At 48.2% G+C, this 22,710-nt stretch overlaps 1 protein-coding gene across 1 annotated transcript in view; it reads right to left on the reverse strand.

Moving 5' to 3' along the window:
- Positions 1-20,242, reverse strand: part of LOC128111876 (mucin-20-like) — a 29,173-nt gene extending 8,931 nt beyond the window's left edge. The window contains 5 exon segments of the mRNA XM_052740336.1: positions 7,871-7,966; positions 12,690-12,891; positions 12,893-13,812; positions 14,362-14,931; positions 19,138-20,242. Of these exon segments, the coding sequence (XP_052596296.1) occupies positions 7,871-7,966; positions 12,690-12,891; positions 12,893-13,812; positions 14,362-14,931; positions 19,138-19,213 (1,864 nt within the window). The 5' untranslated portion in view covers positions 19,214-20,242.
- Positions 20,243-22,710: the final 2,468 nt, after the last annotated feature.

Below are 22,710 nucleotides of genomic sequence, written 5' to 3' on the forward strand. Positions count from 1 at the left end.
TACTCCTGTGGAAGGGACACGGGATAGAGGAGCAGGAGCTGCAGGGCCAGGAGTGAGGAAGCAGCTGAGGCCACATCTTGAGGCCTTGTATACCAAGCAGTATGTTTGTCTTCTAGGTAACAGTGGAAGTGGTTCTGATATTGGAAAGGAAAATGCTAGAGATAACATGAAAAGTAATTTGGAGGAAAAAAATAGTTTCATTTTCAGAAAATAAGAGCAAAAATATTTTATGCACTTCTTTGCATGCTAATCACTAGAACTCAAGTCCTCTGGAAGAGTAGTGTGTGTTCGTTTTGAGGCATCTCTCCTGCCCTAGTTATTTTATTTTTAGTTGCGTGGGTTGTGTGTGTCTGTGATGAGGTATGTGCACATGAGTGTAATGCTCATTGAGGCCAGAAGGGGGCATCAGATCCTGGAGCTAGAGTTACAGGCAGAAGTAGGTTACCTGACATAGGTGCTTGCTGGGAACCAAACTCTAATCCTCTTCAAGAGCAGCAAGCACTCTTAACTGATGAGTCGTCACTCCAGCCAGGGGTCTCTATAGACTGAATAAAATGATATTGTATTGAACTGCCTTATTGGAATATCTTGAGCTTTATGAGTTTTGCTTAGATTTTTTTTATTGGCAGTTATAACTAATTCTATACAGATTATTCATTATTTTCTTGAAATAGACTAGGAATGAAATCTCTGGGTTGAAGGGATGCACATTTTTCAAGGCTTTAAATTGTCAAATAGTCATGTTTGCCTTCAAGATCCTGTACGAGTTTCATCTATGATAAAAATATTTAATTGTCTTTTCACTTATCAATATTAAAAATTTTATAAATCTTAAAAAATTATAAATCTCTACCTATCTGAAACACAATAAATAATATCTAACGGTATTAATTTTCCCATCTTTGGTAGCAGGGTCAAATTTTCTTTTTCATGGGAAGGCATTCACATTCTTCCTTCTGTGAGTTACCTCTCTTCGCTGTTTGTCCATCTTTCTGCTGGCCTGTCTGTCTCTCTGTTGTCCCATAGGAGTTCTCTGTATAGCAAGGACACTCTGTTCTGGTTAAATGTGATGGAAATACATTTTCCCCCCAGTTTGTTATCTTTGTTGATGCTAAACATCCCCTGATAACTTTACTATTTGTGGTAGGAGACATTTACAAAAAAAACCATTTTGTTTATTTATTTTGTGTACAGGAAGGGGAGGAAACATGTGTCGTGGAGGTCAGAGGACACCGTGAGGGAGCTGGTTCTCTACTTCCATAATGTGTGTCCCCAGGATCAAACTCGGGTCCTTAGGCTTGGCAGCTGGCACCTTTATCCAGTGAGCATCTTCCTAGCCCAAGAGACATCTTTAAGTGCCCCTCGGCACACAGCATGGTCTCTCCTCTCTTTTAGGGACTCACCAAATGCACCAGGGTAAGAGTTTGAGTTATTTGCTTCCTGCCCCATTCTGAGAACACAGGGTGTTAGTTGAGTATAGACACTCCCTTTATCCAGAGCAGCTGTTCATTGTTTTCATTATCTATATAACGTATTTATGGAGCAACTATGTCATTATTTCAATGCTGGAGATTGAGCCCCATGCTTTGCTCACACTGAGGACGTGCTCTGAGACTGGGCACAGGAAGCACTGACTATGCATCAACACAGGAAATACTGACTATGGTCAAGGTGCTAGGGATGCTACAATGAGCAAAAGATTTCATTGTAGTTGGAGGACTCAGGTGACAAAGACAAATGAAAGGAATACACACTATACCAGGTATAACAAAGCAGAGCGGCATTTGGTACATAGGGTGAGAAGGGTATTGTGGGTAGAGTACATTAAGGAGGGGCTGACGCAGGTGGAGAGGGAGGAGGTGCTGAACGGATGTCTGGAGGAAGGCCTTCTAAAAGCAGACTGAACAATGCACACAAAGGCCCCAAGACCGGAGCAGGCCTGGTGCATCTAAGGATCAACAAAGCAGCTGGGTGGCTTGCAGAGGGCAGCCTAGGGAGGTGGGTACAACATTCACAGCCCCCCATCATTCACATCTCCCATCATTCACAGCCCCCATCATTCACAGTTCCCCATCATTCACAGTCCCCCATCATTCACAGTCCCCCATCATTCACATCATTCACAGTCCCCCATAATTCACAGTCCCCATCATTCACAGTCCCCCATAATTCACAGTCCCCATCATTCACAGTCCCCCATCATTCACAGTCTCCCATCATTCACAGTCCCCCATCATTCACAGTCTCCCCATTCACAGTCCCCCATAATTCACAGTCCCCATCATTCACAGTCCCCCATCATTCACAGTCTCCCATCATTCACAGTCCCCCATAATTCACAGTCCCCATCATTCACAGTCCCCCATCATTCACAGTCCCCCATCATTCACATCCCCATCATTCACAGTCCCCCCATCATTCACAGTCCCCAATCATTCACAGTCCCCCATCATTCACTGTCCCCCCACTGTCCCCAATCATTCACAGTCCCCATCATTCACAGTCTCCCATCATTCACAGTCCCCCATCATTCCAGTCCCCCATTATTCACAGTCCCCCATCATTCACAGTCCCCCATCAATCACAGTCTCCCATCCACAGTCCCCCATAATTCACAGTCCCCATCATTCACAGTCCCCCATCAATCACAGTCTCCCATCATTCACAGTCCCCCATAATTCACAGTCCCCATCATTCACAGTCCCCCATCATTCACAGTCCCCATCATTCACAGTCCCCCATCATTCACAGTCCCCCATCATTCACAGTCCCCCATCATTCACAGTCCCCAATCATTCACTGTCCCCAATCATTCACAGTCCCCATCATTCACAGTCCCCATCATTCACAGTCCCCCATCATTCACAGTCCCCCATTCACAGTCCCCCATCATTCACCCCCATCATTCAGTCTCCCATCATTCACAGTCCCCCATAATTCACAGTCCCCATCATTCACAGTCCCCATCATTCACAGTCCCCCATAATTCACAGTCCCCCATCATTCACATCCCCCATCAATCACAGTCTCCCATCATTCACAGTCCCCCATAATTCACAGTCCCCATCATTCACAGTCCCCCATCATTCACAGTCCCCCATCATTCACAGTTCTACAGGCCGTTGCCCAAACTTGGCTCTTCCTACGAGTGAAATGGGAGCAAATGAAGCACAGGCCTGCTGTATGTTATGAAAGGACATCTCCAGGTAATGTCTGGGAACCCGACTGGGTGTTGGGGGGGCAGGGCACAGGTACCAACAGGGAGGCCGGAGTAATACAGGTGAGAGATGGTGGCATCTCATACCACCTGGGTGATGGCAACGGAGATGGTCAGTATGTGGGGAGTGCCAGGTGCTGGGCACTGTTGGAGGAAGAGAAGCCGGGTGAATTTTCTGGTATAAAACGTGAGAGACAAAGGGGAAGGACTAGTGGTTCCAAGAATTGGGGCTGGAGCCGCTGAAGGGTGCAAGTGGAATGACCTGAGCTGAGGATGATGCAGCAAGTGGGTTAAGAACTTCAAATCTGGGAGCGTTGAGTGTACAGTGTCTCCTCATCCATGTGGGCGGCCGAGAGAGCGACTGGACAGACGCATTAACGCTGCCGTATGTAAGAGCTGGTATTTCAGGGAGAGCTGGTATTTCAGGTTTGTTTATTTGTTTTTTCCCCTTCTCCTCACCTCCTATTTCTACTCTACTCTTTCTGGTTCCTTTTTGGGGTTTTCCAAAAGTTAAAAATCATAAGCAAGTTACACTTTCACGAGAGAAGAACAAACTACATTTACTTTTAAAATAACGGCAGGTGAGCCTGAGCTATGGCAGGAATAACCGCATGTTAGAGACGTTCTTTGAAATCTGTTCGAGCCCACAACTTGACATTTAAATCAATTTGACACTCTCCGTGGCCCTCCCTCACTAGGACCAGGTTCTCCAGGCTCAAGGATCTGAGATCAACAAATATGATCCCTGCCCTGAAGGAGCTCGCTATGACCTGGATGTGTCTCAAGGGTCCCTGTGTTGAAGGCTTAGTCCCCAGGGTAGTTCCTCGGTAGGTGGGGCTTTTAGGAGATGGAGCCTGAGGGGAATTCTTTTTTTTTTAGTTTATTTATTTTTATTTTATGTGCATTGGTGTTTGCCTGCATGTATGTCTGTGTGAGGGAATCAGGTCCCCTGGAACTGGAGTTACAGACAGCTGTGAGCTGCCATGTGGGTGCTGGGAATTGAACCAGGGTCTTCTGGAAGAGCAGCCAGTGCTCTTAACTACTGAGCCATGTCTCCAGCTAGAGAGAATTCTTAAGTCACTGGGGATGTGCCCTTGAAGGGGATTCGGCACCCCAGCTCCTTCCTCTTCCTTTGTTGGGCACAGGAAGTTGGCTCTGCTAGGTGCTGCCCACCTTTGTCCCCTGACACCCCCACCTGATACACAGAACAGTGGGTCGCTGCCCTATGCTGACCTGACCTGGGGCCCAAAGCAATGGGTTTGCCCTACTTTGACCCAGAACCTTCTCAACTGTGAGCAGAAATAAGCTTTTTCTCATTGCAAGTTGTTGAGCTTCTGTTTTGCTATAGCAACAATGAGCTGACTGATACAGAGCTCAGGTTCATCAGGCTCCAGGGCAAGTCGTAGTAAACGCCAAAGCAAACCAGGCCACAGGAAAGCACCCCCCAAATTCCCACATAATAAAAACATCTAAGGCATGCGGGCTCAATACAGACAATCTCTGGGTCACCTGGAGTGTCATGAGTACAAAATGGAAGAACAAGGTGGAGTGGTCAGCTTTCTCTTTACTGAAATACAATAACCAGTCAGAGGTGGTGAAGGACACCACTGGAAACAGGCCAGCCCTTCTCCCCCTGCACACACACTCAGGCATAGTGGACCAAGGCCTTGTGGTCAGGTATGGGGCAGGGTTCTCAGGCCAGCTGACCTTCATGGGAACCTTGTGGGTCCATAGCACAGTACCACGGCTTTGGTCTGTTTGGGGTCCGGGCCACAGGCAGCATTACTCTTCTTCTGCTACAGAGGACATGCTTGGTTGCAGCTAACATTCTTCAGCCCCTTCTGACGCTCAGTAAGGACACTTGGACAAGTGGCATGTGGGTGCGCAGTTCACAGCTGAGCTGGAAAGCAAAAGAACAGATTAGGTGTCAGCCTGCCTGCCCGGGAGCCCACCGTAGGCCAAGGACAGGAAGGGGCAGTGGAGGGACATCAGCAGTGTGATAACAGGGGCTATTTAAAACATACAGCAGGCGTTCTCATCTGCAGTCCATAAAGGGTGAAGTGGTATGGACTGACTTACCCAAGCTCAAACAGCTAACTAGAACCCACCCTCAGATCTGCCTGACTCCTGTGCCTCACACCATTGGCCAGACCCCAACAAAAATCAGTACGCTTAACAAATTCCATAAAATAAGGGAATAAAATATAATAATAGTAACAACAACAACAATAATAATAATAAATCAGTGGCAACCTTATGTGGCCTGACCCAATCTTGAGCTCCAGGCTGCTTTCTGACCCCTGAAATATTTGCCATTCCAGGTATCAAATCTATGCTCCACTGTGGCCTGCCCCTCCCATGAGGATCCATGCTTCCTACTTTGATGTTCATGACAGAGACATGTTCATCTATTTGTCTGTCCTAGGTCAAACTCGGGTGACTTGTGGACAGAAATCCTCATGAGGGTAGTCCCCATGGGCCTCTTTGCTGCTAAGAGACTTCGAAGACCCAGATATTTCTTCCCCCCTGATATCCCAGGGGAGTGAGTGGTGGGTATGAGAGCCAGGCTTGGCCAGTTGCATGCTCCTGCTCCGAACTTTGACCCCGCAACAAGCAAACCAAAGGCGAAGTGCCAGTGACGCACATGGAGTGTGATGCCCTCTGACAGTGACCAGCAAGGGGACAGCATCCCAGGGAGCATGTCCCCATGCCTTTTCAAAGCTGCTCTTCTGTCATCCCTTTGCTTCTGTGCATCTGGGGTCCTCCCTCCCCACGTTTGCAGCCGAGAGCTTTGCTTTGTTTCCCTGTCAATGTCACTTGACTTCTTAGAAGCCTGGACATCTAAGACATGAAACAAATCGGATCTGTGGCTGGAGAGACGGCTCAGTGGTTAAGAGCACTGGTTGCTCTTGCAGAGGTCCTGGGTTTGATTCCCAGCACCCACACGGTGGCTCACAACCATCTGTAACTCCAATCCTGGGGGATTTGATACCCTCTGCTGGCCTCCACGGGCACCAGGCATGGATGTGATGCACAGATACACATACAGGCAAAATATCCATACACATAGAATAAGATAAAAACAAAAACTAGATGTGGGGGTGGGGAGACTTATTTACAATATGAAAAGGGAATAGAAAAAAAATTAAAGAAGGCAGGCAGGACCAGATAGTGATGATGTCGGGCCTCTTTTGCCTTCCCTGAGGGATCCTACCTGCAGGGGTACCACCCACTCCCGTCTGCTAATGGATCACCTCACCTGTCTATCCTGGCTGTAGGACTTTACCCACGGCACAAGGCTGTCTGTCAGCCTCCCTTTCAGGTCTGTTCTGTCAAGAGGTAACATGGAGCCTGCATTACTGTGACCCCCATTGACTGTGACAGGGTCTGACTGCCTCTGGCTGAGGCATTTGATGGAACAGGGTGGAAGGAGCAGTCTGTCTTAGGTGGTACCCCAGGTCTGTTCTCACTGTTCACAATACGGGTGGAGCTTGGACACTTCATAAAACCTGCACTGAGCTAGGCCTATGGCATTTATACTGAGCTGACCCAGTCTAGCTTCCACTCATTCACAGCACCCCCAAAAGCCTTCACCCCAGAACTTCACAAATAGCCTAGACTTAAGAGGATTTCTCCAAATTGGTATACAAATGCATCACCATCTTCCTCCCTGTCTGGAGCACATCTCCGAGGGGTTTTCTATCTAGCATCCCTACTTCATACCCTTTCCCATCCGTGTGATGTTTATTGGGATGTCAGTCATGGTGGCTGTGAGGTCGGTTTTGTCAACTTGATGCACTCTAGAATCACCTGGGAAGAGTCTCAACGAGGCATTGTGTGGATCAGTTTGGCCTGTCTATGGGAGGTTGTCTTAAGTTATTTAATACGGGAAGACCTAACCCACCATTGGTGGCACCGTTCCCTTGGTTTGGGTACTGGACTGTGTAAGAGTAGAGAAGGGCCAGGTGGTGGTACCACAAGCCTTTGATCTAGGGAGGCAGAGGCAGGTGAATCTCTGTGAGTTCTAGGCCAGCCTGGTCTACAGAGTGAGTTCCAGGACAGCCAAAGCTGTTACACAGAGAAACCCTGTCTCAAAATAAATATAAAATAAATGAAAGTGGAGAAGTAGGCTGCTGAGTAGTAAACATGTTTGTGTTCATTTTTTCCTCTGTGATAGCCCCCTTCCATATGCATGGAGAAAGACCATGAAGAATAAAGGGCCCAGAGTTGCAGAGAAAATACCCATGACTAATTTCCACTGCTGGCTCCAGCCATATGTGATGGCAGAAGAGCCACCTGCAGATTTCTCAGACTCTGCCTTTTCCATGTAAACTACCATGACCTGGTGGCTGCTGCTGCTTGCAACCAAGACCTCTGCTTACTTTCCCATCCATGTCACTGGGATTCAAAGGCCAGAAGGCCTGCACTTCCAGAACCTGAAAAAGCTGGATCTGCAGGTGGGGAGATTCATACACGTCACATTCACAATATAGAATTGAGAAGCAAGGCAAGATCAAAGCCAGACATGGGCCCCAGGATCAGCTCCTAATGCTCTTTCATGTGACACTGTTTCATGTAGTAGTCACCCTTCTGTGTCCTGCAGATGCTCCCTGGAGTCCCCGAGAGCACCCCACTTTATGCCTGACATACCACTTACCTGGTCCATCAGCTTCTCTACGGCTTTGGGCTCAGTGAAGTCCTCAGGGGAGGCTACACTCAGCCGTATAAGGAGGAAGCCTCCATCTTCCCCTGAAAGTTGAAGGCAGATGAAAGATGATGAAACCGTCAGTTCAGCTCCAACCTGGGCCCCTGTCCGTACGTACGTGCCTACACGCCTGCTTGGTTTTTGTTTGTTGTTTTGTTTTTGTTTGTTTGTTTGTTTGTTTGAGACAGGGTTTCTCTATGTAACAGCTCTGGCTGTCCTGGAACTCACTTCGTAGGTCAGGCTGGCCTCAAACTTACAGAGATTCACCTACCTCCGGAATGCTAGGATTAAAGGCGTGAGCCACCTACATTCCCGCTTACAAATGTGTGTGCATCTACATGGGGCTAACATTTGCTCAGCACAGACAGAAATAAGGACTCCCTTCTTGGAATAATTATGCCTACTGCAGTGTCCTCGGACCCTGGATGAGTCTGTTGGAGAAGACCCTGGCCAGGAAGAGCGCTGGAGAGAGGCTGCCCTGAGCCAGTTCCTCCAGCTCTGGGTTGATAGTGAGGAGGTCTCCTAGCTAAGCCTCTCTGCCTTAGCAGCTCTATTCGAAAGTTCTGGTTTTTTTAATTTTTATTTTATTTTATTTGAGACAGGGTTTCACTGTGCAACTCTCCTGGCTGTCCTGGAACTCACTCTGTAGACCAGGCTGGCTTTGGGCTCAGAGATCCACCTGCCTCTGCCTCCCGAGTACTGCTGGGCATGCACCGCTGCCGCCACCTCCTGGCAAGTTCTATCTTTTATCTTAAGGAAACAAATTAGCCTCCATTTACTTCAGCTGACTTCTAAAGTCACTAATTTTGGAGATCATGAAGCAGAGCAATGTCTCCTTAGTCCCTCACTAAGTCACCGTAGACAACGCCTCCAACTTGGGTTTCGTAACACCAGCTGAGTGTGCCACCTCTCCAGGCTCAGCTTTTTGCTAAAAGCACTGGCTCTGCTTGGATCTGCAGAGGTCTGGTGAGCCGCTAAAACAAGATGAAATGCTTGACATCTCTGACTCTGCACATTGTCTGTCTCCTTTGCCCCCTTAAGCTTTGGGTCAGATTTCTGTTCAACTTTAAACTCTTGATATTAACCATTTGAGAACCGCTTCACGTGAAACTGTAATACAAAGTCGATTTCTCTTAAATTTACCTCATGTAAGAGTGACTAAGATAATAGGCCACTGGCTTAGCTTCTAGCAGTCTCTGGAATCCTGTCTTTTTTTCCTTATGCCCTGTTCCTTCCTCTCCTCCTTAAACCCTTCAGATACCCGAGGTGCTCTTTATTCTCTGGTTTTCCAGATGAATCTTTTCTTGCCCCAACAACTTGCCCCTAAGTCATTCCCCTTTTGGGATGGTAGAAACAAAGGTAGGTGGGCCTCCCGGCTTTTGGCTCACAGTTAATGCTGTGTATCTGCTTCCTCTGGGTTAGGCATGATAACAGATGTCTTAAACCATAGCAACTGTGACCACTAGTAGACGACCCTTACCAAACCAGGTCTATAAACATTCCCTCATGCGAGGATTGGAGAGGCTCACCAAGGTTATATAAGAGGTGGGACTCTTTGGTGGTGTGACTGCCTCTGAGCCATCCAGGCTCCTGTAGATAACACCAATGAGCATGTTGTTTTACCAGGCTGGACTGGATAGAATCTACAAAAGCCCTCACTGTCTGAGGCGAATAGAAATAAACATTGCTTTATGTTTCTTGAGAAAAAAAAAATCTTGTTGACAGCTAGCCAGTCCTAGGATTCCCAGGTCAGTCCCAGCAGCCTACGGGGCCGTTTGTTGCTCTAGAGAACCTTCCCTAGACCCCCTGACCTGGCATTGACTATTTTTGTGCCTGATGGTTGGACCAAAGAAAAGGATGGTCCGTGAGGTTATAGATTTGGAATTCAAGTAGAGTAAATTTCCTTGAGATGTGTGCTCAGAACTCTCCTCTGAGTTTTTGAGGTGGTTCAATGGGTAAAGGGGCGTGCAGAGCAAGGCTGGTAACCTGAGAATGGTTCCTGGATCCCAGCCCGTGTGATGACTTCATCTGGGGATTACTCCATGTGTGTAACTTCACTTGGGAACCAGTCCACATGTGTAACTTCACTTGGGGACCAGTCCACATGTGTAACTTCACTTGGAGACCAACCCATGTGTGTGACTTCACTTGGGGACCACCCCATGTGTGTGACTTCACCTGGGGACCATACCATGTGTGTGACTTTATCTGGGGACCACCTCATGTGTGTGACTTCACCTGGGGACCATACCATGTGTGTGACTTTATCTGGGGACCACCTCATGTGTGTGACTTCACCTGGGGACCATACCATGTATGTGACTTTATCTGGGGACCACCTCATGTGTGTGGCTTCACATGGGGACCATACCATGTATGTGACTTTATCTGGGGACTACTTCATGTGTGTGACTTCACATGGGAACCAGCCCATGTGTGTGACTTCACCTGGGGACCATACCATGTGTGTGACTTCACCTGGGGACCACCCCATGTGTGTGACTTCACTTTTGGTTATCAGATTGGGAAGCATGCCATCAGCCTCCAAGGAAAAGCCCACTGAGGCAAGTTTTGAGATTAACTATGGGCATGAACCTATGAAAAGGAAAAAGCTGGTTGTCTGTGGTAACACTACCTACCCCAAATATTCTTTAGGACTGGGGGTGGGGGGAGGGAATGTTCTGAAAATGGATCTTGAAGATAGCATTGGGCAGAACGCAATTCAAACTTGCCAATGTAAACTGCCTCTGGAATTCCTAGACATTTCTTTGGTGGATCTGTAGCTACTCCATTCTTGGGTTAAAAAAAATTATTTTGCACATTTACTGAGCTCATGACAACAACTATCCAATCAGTGGTGTCTACCCCTGTGCCAAGTAGACTCATTCACCTTCCTCTGGGGTTACAGCAGCTTTCGTCAACTTGACACAGACCTACACACTCCTGGGAAGAGGGAATCCCACTGAGGAATTGCCTCCATCAGATTGGCCTGTGGGCAAATAAACCCTCTCCTGCCCAAGTTGATTTTGGTCATGGTGGTCATCACAGCAACAGAGATAGAATATCTGGTGAGTCCATTTTTGGGTTCTGCCTGTTGATTGTGAAGTGTTTTTATATTATTTTTGCCTAGAATATAAAAGATATTCAATAACATGGTTGTGGCTAAATATTTTTCTGTTTTAATTTTTGTTTTGGGTTGGTTCTGGTTTTTTTTTCCCCAGAGGGTCTTACTATGTAGATCAAGCTGGCTTCAAACTCACAGTCCTTTTGTTTCTCCTTCCTGAGTACTGGGTTGCAGGCCTGTGATATCATGCCTGAACATAGATGATAGATAGAGATAGTTGACAGAGATGATAAAGAGATAGAGAGATGGTAGAGATCAAGATAAAAGATGATACTGGTAGAGATGGACACAGAAAGAGATAGAGAAGGCAGAGACAGAGGTAAGAGACACAGACCGAGACCAAGATGGAGGTGGAGACGACAGATGTACACAGATGGAGGAGACAGAGAGACACAGAGATGACAGAGGCTGGGATTTTTCAGGGCTTGGGGTCGAATGTAGGGTCTCGGGCACACTCACCAGTGTCGAGTGCTCTATCACTGAGCTGTATCCTCACCTCATGGTTAGTATTTTTATTTCCCCTGCCCCAGCAGGTGGGACCAGACAAAATACTCAGGAATGGACCAGAAGGACAGAACAAGCAGCAGAGGCAGATGCTCCGGGCTGCCCACAAGCTGTTCTTACCACAGAGCCGCTGACAGTGGGTCCCCTGAGAGGCTTCTGTTGGCTCAGAAATTAAGACCTAAACTCCCCAAATGTTGTTTTGCTGGTTTGCCTACAGTCGCTCTTTACGGTGCAGAACAAGCCCCACTTCGTGCCCTCCGCATGCTCACGTGGCAGCAATTTGGACAAGTTGCTTGTCCATGTTCTTCCCTTCTGTGGGCATGGCTGGCTTAAGGGCCAAGTGTTTTCAGTAACATTTCAGATCTCACCTGAAGCACAGTAGTTGCTCAATAGTTAACTAAGTTAGATCTGGAAAAGATGGTGCTCATCCAGATGGTGACCATGCAGCCCCTTCCCCCAGCCAAGGGGAAGAAACTTAGGCTCGGAGGATGGGGACAGGTTCAAGGTCTCTCAGGTTAAAACAGAGCCAAGATCTCAACCACTTCTCAAAAACCCTGCTTCACACTTATCACATATACAACACTACATCACATACTCATCACTACATCACATACACATCACTACATCACATACACATCACTACATCATACACATCACTACATCACATACACATCACTACATCACATACACATCACTACATCACATACACATCACTACATCACATACTCATCACTACATCATACATATCACTACATCACATACACATCACTACATCATACATATCACTACATCACATACACATCATTACATCACATACACATCACTACATCACATACACATCACTCCATCACACACACATCATTACATCACATACATATCACCACATCACATACACATCACTACATCACACACACATCACCACATCACACACACACATATTACATCACACACATCACTGCATCACACACACACATCACTACATCACATACACATCTTAACTGCCTGTTACCAACCCACCAGGAGATGTGACTGGCAGGGAGAGGGTGCAACACCAGCCTTGAGCTCCTTCCTTCCTCCTGACTCCTTACAAATACTCCAAACCTAAATCTGCAAAGATCACACATGAAAGGTTCACTCACCTGGTTCGTGTTTTGTGGTCCTTGTCCAAGCAGCAGTGGGTGTAGATGTTAGGGGCTCCATTGAGGTCTTTGGTGAGGCCGTGGTCTTGGCTAAGGAGCTGCTGGTTAAAGTCTCTGAGGTAGTAGAGCTCTTGGTGGTGACCCCTGCTGAGGGACTGTTGTCTGAAGTTGAGGAGCTAGTGAAGGAGGTTGCTTGTCCCATCCGTTGACCCAGTAGCCCTGGAGACGGTAGTTGTTCCCGAGACCTCAGGGTGCCATTGTGTCACTGTCGAGAGTGCTGAGGTCTCTTTCAGTGGGTTCGTACTGACTGTCCCTGAAGTGACTCTGGAGGTAGGAGCCTGAGCCACTGTTGATTCTCTTTCTGTGACGCCACTAATAGGGGGCGTGCCCTCAAGGGTGGTGGCAAGGGTTGAGGTGCCAGCTGTTGATGGGGTCCCGGGTGAGCTTGTGGTCTTGGGGCTAAGTGGTTTTGCCTCGGGGGATTGAGGCAAAGTGAGCGTCTCAGAAGTGGACAAGGCTGTCGCTCCCGTAGGGCCGTTGTTAGTGTCTGAGGTGACGACAGATGTTTCTATTTCTGTGATGCAGGTGGTGAGCTTAATCTGGGTGATGCTGAAGGCAACCAAGTCCTTGGCTGGAGTTGCAATATCGGATCCCAGGACCTGTGAGCTGGTGAGGACGCCAGCTGAGCTGTCTGAGGAGGAGCTGCTGTCTGAGGACAGGTGTTCAGCTTCTGTGGAGGTGTGTGCCAAGGTTAAGAGGTCAATTGTGATCTTCCTCGCCTCTTCCGAGCTGTCATCAATACAAAGGGTGCCAATGATGGCTCCTATGGGATCACTCAGTGTGCCAGTCTTGACAGTGCTCATTCCGGTTCTGGGGCTGCCCTGTGTAGCCGAAGTGTCCGTAGGGATGGGATGCATGACCATGAAGTTGGAAGGTACTCTTATTGCAAGAGTTCTGGTCTCTGTTACAGAGGAAACGGTCTGGGTTTTTAGGGTCAAATCAATAGGGAAAATAGTCTGGTTCTCTAGGGCCTCTGTCGCAGGGAAAGTGGTCTGGGTCTCCAGGGTGGATGTTGCAGGGGAGGTGGTCTGAGTATTTAGGGTTGATGCTGCAGGAGAAGTGGCCTGTGTATCGATGGTAAATACTAAGAGGGAAGAAGTCTGGGTCTCCAGGGTTGATGCTGCAGGGGAAGAGGTCTGGGTCTCCAGGGTTGATGCTACAGGGGAGGTGGTCTGAATATTTAGGGTTGGTGATGTAGGGGAGGTGGTCTGAATATCCAGGGTTGGTGATGTAGGGGAGGTGGTGTGGATATCCAGGGTTGATGATGTAGGGGAGGTGGTCTGAATATCTAGGGTTGATGATGTAGGGGAGGTGGTGTGAATATCCAGGGTTGGTGATGTAGGGGAGGTGGTGTGGATATCCAGGGTTGGTGATGTAGGGGAGGTGGTCTGAATATCCAGGGTTGATGATGTAGGGGAGGTGGTCTGAATATCTAGGGTTGATGATGTAGGGGAGGTGGTCTGAATATCTAGGGTTGATGCTGTAGGGGAGGTGGTCTGAATATCTAGGGTTGATGCTGTAGGGGAGGTGGTCTGAATATCTAGGGTTGATGATATAGGGGAGGTGGTGTGAATATCCAGGGTTGATGATGTAGGGGAGGTGGTGTGAATATACAGGGTTGATGCTGTAGGGGAGGTGTTCTGAATATCTAGGGTTGATATTGCAGGAGAGGTGGTGTGAATATCCAGGGTTGATGCTGTAGGGGAGGTGGTCTGAATATCTAGGGTTGATATTGCAGGAGAGGTGGTGTGAATATCCAGGGTTGATGCTGTAGGGGAGGTGGTGTGAATATCCAGGGTTGATGCTGTAGGGGAGGTGGTGTGAATATCCAGGGTTGATGCTGTAGGGGAGGTGGTGTGAATATCTAGGGTTGATGTTGCAGGGGAGGTGGTGTGAATATCCAGGGTTGATGCTGTAAGGGAGGTAGTCTGTGTCTTCCCAGTCTCTGTTACAGGAGAGATGGTCTGGGTGTCCCTGGAATTGACTTCTGAACTGGTACTGGTTGCAGTTAAGGTACTAGAAGCAGTTTCAGTGCTCAGAGTTAAAGCGTCTAGAGGAACATCCTGAGTCAGGTGAGTGGTCTGGAAAGCCCCCTCTGAGCTGGGCCTGTCCCTTTGAGTAAAGGCAGGCACTTCCGTGTTGTTGGTTGTCATCAAAGGGGCTGAACTGCCGCTGCTCAGGGCTGTGTTGGGTGAGAACAGCTTGGTGAGTCCCGATAGGCTGACTTCACATGAGCATTTGGATTTATGCCCTGGGTGCTACTGGATGGCACAGAGGGTCATTGTCTATGTAAACAAAGATGAAAAAAGCAACTCGGAAAAGCCATGACCTTCATAGCAGCTCTGAAGACAGGCTGCCCTGACCAGTGCCCTCTGAAATCCTGATTGTGGTGATATTGTGTCCCCCAATATATTGTGCACTCTAATAAACTTATCTGGGGTCAGAGAACAGAACAGCCACTAGATAGACACAGAGACCAGAAAATGGTGGCTGGCACACACACACACACACACACACCCCTTTAATCCTAGTATTCCAGAGGCAGAGATCTGTCTGGATCTCTGTGAGTTCAAAGCCACACTGGGAACAGCCAGGCATGGTGACACACGCCTTTAATCCCAGGAAGTGATGGCAGGAAGCAGAAAGGTATATAAGGCGTGAGGACCAGGAACTAGACCCTTTTTAAGCTTTTAGCTTTTAGCAGCAGTTCAGCTGAGATCCATTCAAATGAGGACTCAGAGGCTTCAGTCTGAGGAAACAAGATCAGCTGAGGAATTGGCAAGGTGAGGTTGGATGTGGCTTGTTCTGTTTCTCTGATCTTCCGACATTCACCCCAATACCTGGCTCCGGGTTTGTTTTTTATTAATAAGACCTTTTAAGATTCGTCTACACCTGATAATCCCCTTGAGGCCAGGTGTCATGGGCCATGACATAAATAAAACAGATGATAATTAATAATTCAGGTGTCGACCCACCAGATGAATAACTCTGTGATGGAGAAACCTCATCAAGCAAGGCTTCCGGGACCACAGACTCTGAAAACTAGTTGTTTTTGTTTTTGTCTGTAATTTTTTCTCATGTGCCACTACATTTCTTCCCTAAAAACAGCTATGGTTATTTTCCTCACTGCCTGTGTGTTTATCTCATGTATATATTCCATCTACTGGGCACACATATATCTGTAGATGGTCAGGAAGATGATCTCTTCTTAAACTGTGTAATTTTGATGAATAGGAATAATACTAGGATATTTATCATAGCTCAGACTGACAGAGGAAAATAACAGTATTCTCAGGTGCAAAGACAGCTTCTTACAGTTGATTTAAGACCTTAAAACAAATTCAAAGCAGACTAGTCGCCCCTGCAAATGAATTGCACAAGGACAGATTCCCAGGAGTCTGTTGAACCAAGGTCAGGCATGAAGCAACTTTAGTGCCAGCTCTTCTCTTGCAAAGGTCTGGCTGATGACATTAAAGACATAACTCCCTGCACAGACCCTCTCAACAACTGACTTTCTGCATGTACCCCTAACATCAGTTTTACGATGCAGGACTCAAGGTTCAGCCAACTAACTGTTTGTTGTTTAAGTCTTGAATTTCAAATGAATTTCAATGTCACTCTCCATCAGGAAACACTGAGCACTGGACACTATGTGCCTACCGCCTTCAATTTACAGGGAGCCTGGTTGACAGCCCAGTGTTGCCATGGTTACTCACTCACTGGCCAGTCAGTGTGACATCCCTAGCCTGAGAGAAACCATGTGATTTCTCGTGTTATCAAAATGGCTCTGACCCTCAAAATGTAACTCATATATTGTCCAGAGTTTTTTTTTTTTCTGTGAGAGAGATGTGTAGAAGGGAGATGTGTAGCTGTGTAGAAGAGATATGTAGCTGTGTGCAGAGATGTAGCTGTATAAAGAGATGTAGCTGTGTGGAGACAGAGAGATTTTCAGGAAGAGATTTTTCAAGATGAAGTAGAAGAGAAAGTTACCATCAGAATGTGTGTGTGTGTTTCTTTCCTAATTCCCCTCAGATAGAAAAATTTTAGCCCTCGCCACATTCGTGGATTTTTTTTTTTTTTTTTGCATACCCTGGGTGTGGTCTTGGAACAGGATCTCTTAAAGACTGCAATAGCCAGGCAGCCCCAGGACCCAGCTGATCATTGGTATGCAGTACAGCACTGTACCATCAAGGGTGGACATAGGAGACACAAATCCACATGAGCCAAGGACTGCAGAACAGGAATGAAGACTTCCAGAACTTTCTGTAGGAACTTTGTCACCCCTCCATGGGCAGTTCGGTCACCGCAAAAATATTTTCCCATGGATGTATTTCCTTAAAATTCAAGAATGACTTACAGTCTCATCTTTAGAGGTAACTGGTAAGATAAGGGAGAGGAACCCTCAGTCTGAATTTAACGTGTCCTAGGAAAGCAAGCAGTCAGGGAGCTGTGGACAGCTCACTTGGGTAAGGAGAGTGATTAGCTGGGCATGCTTGCACACATATCCTCTCTGTGCTCACTCAGTCAACCCAACAGCATGCCCGCACATATCTGTGGGAGCTGCTGATGGCCTTCTTCACAGACCTCCCCGACTCCCCGGCCCGAGCTATTTCTCTGGGCCTCCTGGTCCACAGAACCCAGTCCGGGTCATAGGATGGTGCTGCAGTCCTCCTCCATACCTCCAAAGTGGGGGTGAGGAGACTGTGGGCATAGAGCCAGATGTGAGTCCCATCTCTGCTCCTTGTTGTGCTGTGACACAGGCCAAGTCTCTGGGCTCCAAATGGAGTGAGGGGCACCTGGTTCATGAGGCTGTAAGGTTGCAATTAAACGGAGTGAAAAATGCAGCAAAAGCCTGGCCAATTGTGAGTGTGTGCGGCAGGCAGGGTGGTCCAGGGGTTAGGCACTGGCAGGGCATGGTGACTCCGGGGATAAATTACTCCATATAAACTGCAGGCTCCTTGCTCTTAAATGGGTGGCAGTGTCTTAGAGGTGAATTCTCAGTCATTAGAGTCATGAGAATTTAAAAAGTAATGTTGGACCAGCCGGATAGCTCAAGTGGGTAGAGGTGCTTGCCACCAAGCTTGATGACCTGCGCTTAATCCCCACACTCTCATCTGACCTCCACATGTATCAGGTTCTCTCTCTCTCTCTCTCTCTCTCTCTCTCTCTCTCTCTCTCTCTCTCTCTCTCTCTCCCTCTCTCCCTCTCTCCCTCTCTCCCTCTCTCCCTCTCTCCCTCACTATATCGATGAGCTCTGGGTTTGATTGAAAGTCCCTGTCTCAAGAAATAAGATGAAAGAGCCTTCAAGGATGATTCCCAAAAGTCAGCCTCGGGCCTCCACACACAATGCACACAATGTTCACACACAGCCACACACACATGTGAATCCATACTTATGTAAAAACATTCGCTCTCACACACAGAGAAAAGGGAAAATAAGTAAATAAATAAATATAAAGTCTATATGGCAAGTTCCAGGCAGCCAGGGCCCTGCATAGGGAGACCCGGCCAATAAATAAATAAGTAGAATTAAAAGGTCCTGTCTAGTGTGACGTGTCAGTGTGGGTCACCACTGTAACAGTGCTGATGCTGTGGGGACATGCACAGCAGGGAACCATAAGTGGCAGGGACAGGGTAGATGAGATGTCTCCGTACCCTCTGCTCAGTCTTGCTTGCTCTGGAAAACGTTTATTTTTTTTAAAAGAATTATTTATTTATTATGTATACAGAAGAGGGTGCCAGATCTCATTACAGATGGTTATGAGCCACTATGTGGGTTCGGGGAATTGAACTCAGGACCTCTGGACGGGCAGTCAGTGCTCTTAATCTCTGAGCCATCTCTCCAGCCCGAAAACATCTATTTTAAAGTGTGTGTGAAAAAATAAAAAGTGTGTGTGATGAGTTTGGTACAGTGCCTGTCAGTGACAGGTCCGTGTTAGCTCCCATCTTTCAGAAAAGCCCACCTCTCTCAGAATCTCCTTGTCCAAGCAGTTTGTGACAAACTTTTTATTCAAAAGGCAAATTTCAAAGAATAACTGGGCTAGGACACAACCTTGGATGAACAGGAGCTTCTCTAGGCCGTATTTTTCAGTTCACAGCAAAATTATCACCAGCTGGCATCTCCCTGACCCCTCTACCCTCCCACCCCACCGTCCCGTGCCTGAAGACTAACTCCCAGACTCTCTTACATTGATGGCCACGGTGTCACCATGCTTAACACATCTGTCATCCTGCACACTCGTCCACAGCCATCGTTATTTTACATTCAGCAGGCCTTTAATTACAATGAACAAAAATGCCTCCCCTTACCCACAAAGGGCTGTCTTTGCCAAAACTCACACCCAGAGCCCTGCCAGGGAAGACTCCCAGCTCCCGTCCTGTCCCTTACCTGCAGAGCTGGCAGTGACTCCAGCCTTCCAGCAGGAGAAAAGGAGAGGCACAGCTAGGACCCAGACAAAGCCCATCCTGCCTGGGCACTGACCACCGCTGCCTGGCAGACCTGCCTGCTGCCTCTCCTCACCACCCTTTCCTGCTTCCTCAACCCAGGGAGGAGGGGCAGCCGCCTGCTCAGGTGTGACCCGGTAGGTTCCAGAATGCAGCCAGGTGAACACAGACGCGCAGTGAGGGCTGACACAGGCTTGCTTCCTCCCCCGCCCCCTTGCCTGGCAGCCTTGCCTCTCTGATTTGAAAATACAGCCTCATTTCTGTTCTGATATCCTCCCCTAAAACTGGGAAGGGCGTGGGAGAGATGATGTTTACCCCACTCATCCTTACCTGGGGTCTGGGTTTCATGGATAGGACCTGAGTTTTTCTGCTGGGCCTAGATTTTATTAGTTCTAGGGATCAAGAGCAAATGAGAGAACCTTTCTGAGCCTCAACTTTTTTCATCTGTAAAATGGGCATGCTGTCTGACTCAGGAGGCTATTGAAGTTCTTAGAGTCTTTCCTGTACTTGGTTGGTGCTCATAGAACATACATACATCTCAGGTGCTCAAGATATAAGTGGGAACCCCCATCCCCGACCAGTAGATGTGAGTGTTTCTGGGGTCTCAAGGGGACAATGTTCCAGTGTGGGGGCAGGACTCTCACTTCTAATATCTATTTTCAACATCCTGAGATTTTGTAGCCACGTCAAAGCCAGGACCTGTGTCCCTAGCCAGGCTTCAGGTGCCAGGACGTGGAGGGTGCCATGCTCCTCTGAGTCCAAGGGCCTGGGGAGGGGTGCCAACGTGAGAGAGCTGAGTAGGGACACTTAGGAGTGGAGTTACAGACTGTAATTTCCAATGTGCCTCCCCTGAAACAGAACCTGTGGCCAAACAAGGTTCCTTGGGAATTTTAAGTAAGTGCTTTTGGATGAAAGTAGCCTGTGACGGAGCAGACGTGGTGGGTGTCACAGAATCACAAAAGTAGGAACTAGGAAGAAGTTTAAAGCTGTATCAAAATATCTGTCCTGTTTCCAGCTCTGCCCTTCATGGTGGGTCAGAAACTGTGCGATCTTAGACAAGGAGCTTGCCCACTCTGGGCCTTAGTCAAGAAGAGCTCTGAGGGCTCTTCGGCCTGGCAGTCCAGGATTTGCTGCTGGATATGGGACACTGTCATCTAGAACTGTACTCCATACTGAGGTGACAGGCTGTGAGACCTAGGAGGAAGGGTTGTCATCTTGGGATATGTTAGCCTCTTCAGAAGGGGCTGATGGCGTCTGTGTGGAGCAACTTGCCACTTGGAGTTGAGCGTCTTGGGACCAGTCCCAGGAACACGGTGCGTCGGTGGAGCCTCTTCCATTTCCCCACTCCAACTCAGCTCTCCACCCTTTGAACAGGCGGAGAGAGGAGCGGGTCGCTGTAGCGACCTGGACTTCCGGAGACCTCGCCCAGTCGCCATGACCCCGTGTGAAACTCTCCTTAGCCATGACCCCTTGTGAAACTCTCCCATCAAGTCGATGGAGGGAACACAGCAGTAAGACACTCCTCCCCTCTCCTGCCGCACCCCTGCTGGGCCAGGGGCTTCCTCATTCCAGGGGCAGGTAGGTCCCTCCCTGCCTCTGAGCTTAATCTACTGACAAGTAGATTTTTCACCCCAACAAGGAATTCCCCCACTCCGTTTCCTTTTCACTTGAAACCATCAACAGCTCTACATACTTGTGCATAAAGAGAAAACAAACAAACAAACCCCTAAGAAGATCTTCAGTTTCTTCTGTATCCAGGGTCACTTCCAAGCCTGGGCTGATGGCTGGTGCCTCCGAGGGCCATCACAAACTTCACTAGAAAGTTCTTGGACCATCTCTGCAGCCCAGCTCAGCGCTCACCCTGAGTGGGCACAAGTGTCACGACATTAGCGAGCAGATGCTTCCAGATGCCAGACATTGTTCTCCGCTCTTGAGATAACATTATCATAGGGGAAAACAGACAGAGCCTGCCCTCGGGAGCTAACTCCTGAAGAGGGTAAGCAGCAAACGCTGCCACAATAGGTGGATTTGTGAGCAATGGAGAGCACCGGGGTGTACGCGGGATGTGTGTGTGTGTGTGTGTGTGTGTGTGTGTGTGTGTGTGTGTGTGCGTGTGCGCACATGCAGGTTGCAGCACTGAAGAACAAGTGAGGAGAGGCGGTAGGAACAGGTAGAGAAAGGTCAAAGCGGGAAGGTTTGTGGGCACCGAAGAGCCACTGGAGTCACAGGAGTTGAAGACGTGGCCGTGGGGACGGCAGAATGGCCGGGGAGGGTGATGGGGATCTCCGGGCTAGCCGAGGCTTTCCTCTATCAAAACACAAATTACAACAGAGTTTCAGTGGCTTCGTCCCACAAAACAGAATGAGCTTTCCTTCTGGTGAGCTGAGCTGACAAAGAGCAATAAAGAACAGATGAGAACAAAAAAGTGGGGGGACAGGGGCTGGATGGGGGTCACCCCCAGCACTGCAAGAAAAAGGAAAAAGGAAAACAAATAGAGACTTGGTGACGTCAAAGCTACTTTCCCGGTAAGGTGTGAACAGGGAAATAAACAATGAATTAATTACTGGCTAATATCAGGCCTCTTTTTCTTTGTTTGGTTTGGTTTGGTTTTTTGGTAAGAGTTAAACAGAAAGAATTTCCTCACCTGTTCTCAAAAGCGGGCAATTGACCTCTTCTGATTTCTAAGTTCAGATAACGTAGTTTCAGGGATGTGAAACTAACGTGACTTCATTTGGTCTGCCTGCCTCGCTCGGGAGCCTTGTCTAAGACAATGGCACCCTGTCACTTTTAACTTGGCAAGCAAGAGAGCTGGAAGGTGTCCCTGGAGAGCTCTGAGCAGAGTGATGGGTCCGAACTCGGGTTTTAGAAGGGCAGGCAGTGGGAACCCTGGCAGCTGGGCTGAGAACAGCGTGAAGACTAGGAGTTAGGTGGCTTTTGCCCCAGCGTAGACCTGCCGTGGGATGCTGGGGAAGGGAAGGCCTGTGAAAGCTCTCTGATTAGTGACGTGTTTTGAAAGTAGCACCCGAGATCAATCCAACTCGATCGCTGTGAGACGCCAGGGTGGAGTCAGGGACCAGTGCAGACTCATCCTGGACATCAGGAAGGATCCAGAGCCATCAGCACCACTTAGGTTCTGCTCCCCCATCCTCTGCCCGCCCCCAACAAAACCAGGGCATATTGTGGGGGTGATTGGGACAAGGGCCTAACTGACTCAGCATAAAATGTCCTGGAAATACAAAGCTGTCTATGTGCCAGACATGGAGCTGACCCTTAGCTCCACAGGCCACAGCTGAGTTGGTCTGGGTTTCTTGTGTAGATACCTTCTCCTTCTCCCAACTTGGGTCTCGGAGTTGGGGCTTGCATATCACCTAAGAAAGGGTCAGACTTTAATTACAAGTGCACTTGGGTGTGCTCATTATAAGCAGCTCCCTGAACAGCCAGAGCAAAATGTTTACACACCAACCTTAGCAAAGGGCACGGAGCTTTGGGCTGCAATGGGAAAATGGTGAAAGCAGCT

Source organism: Peromyscus californicus, unplaced genomic scaffold, assembly GCF_007827085.1.
Source record: "Peromyscus californicus insignis strain IS unplaced genomic scaffold, ASM782708v3 Scaffold_16__1_contigs__length_79575227, whole genome shotgun sequence".
NCBI lineage: Eukaryota > Metazoa > Chordata > Mammalia > Rodentia > Cricetidae > Peromyscus > Peromyscus californicus.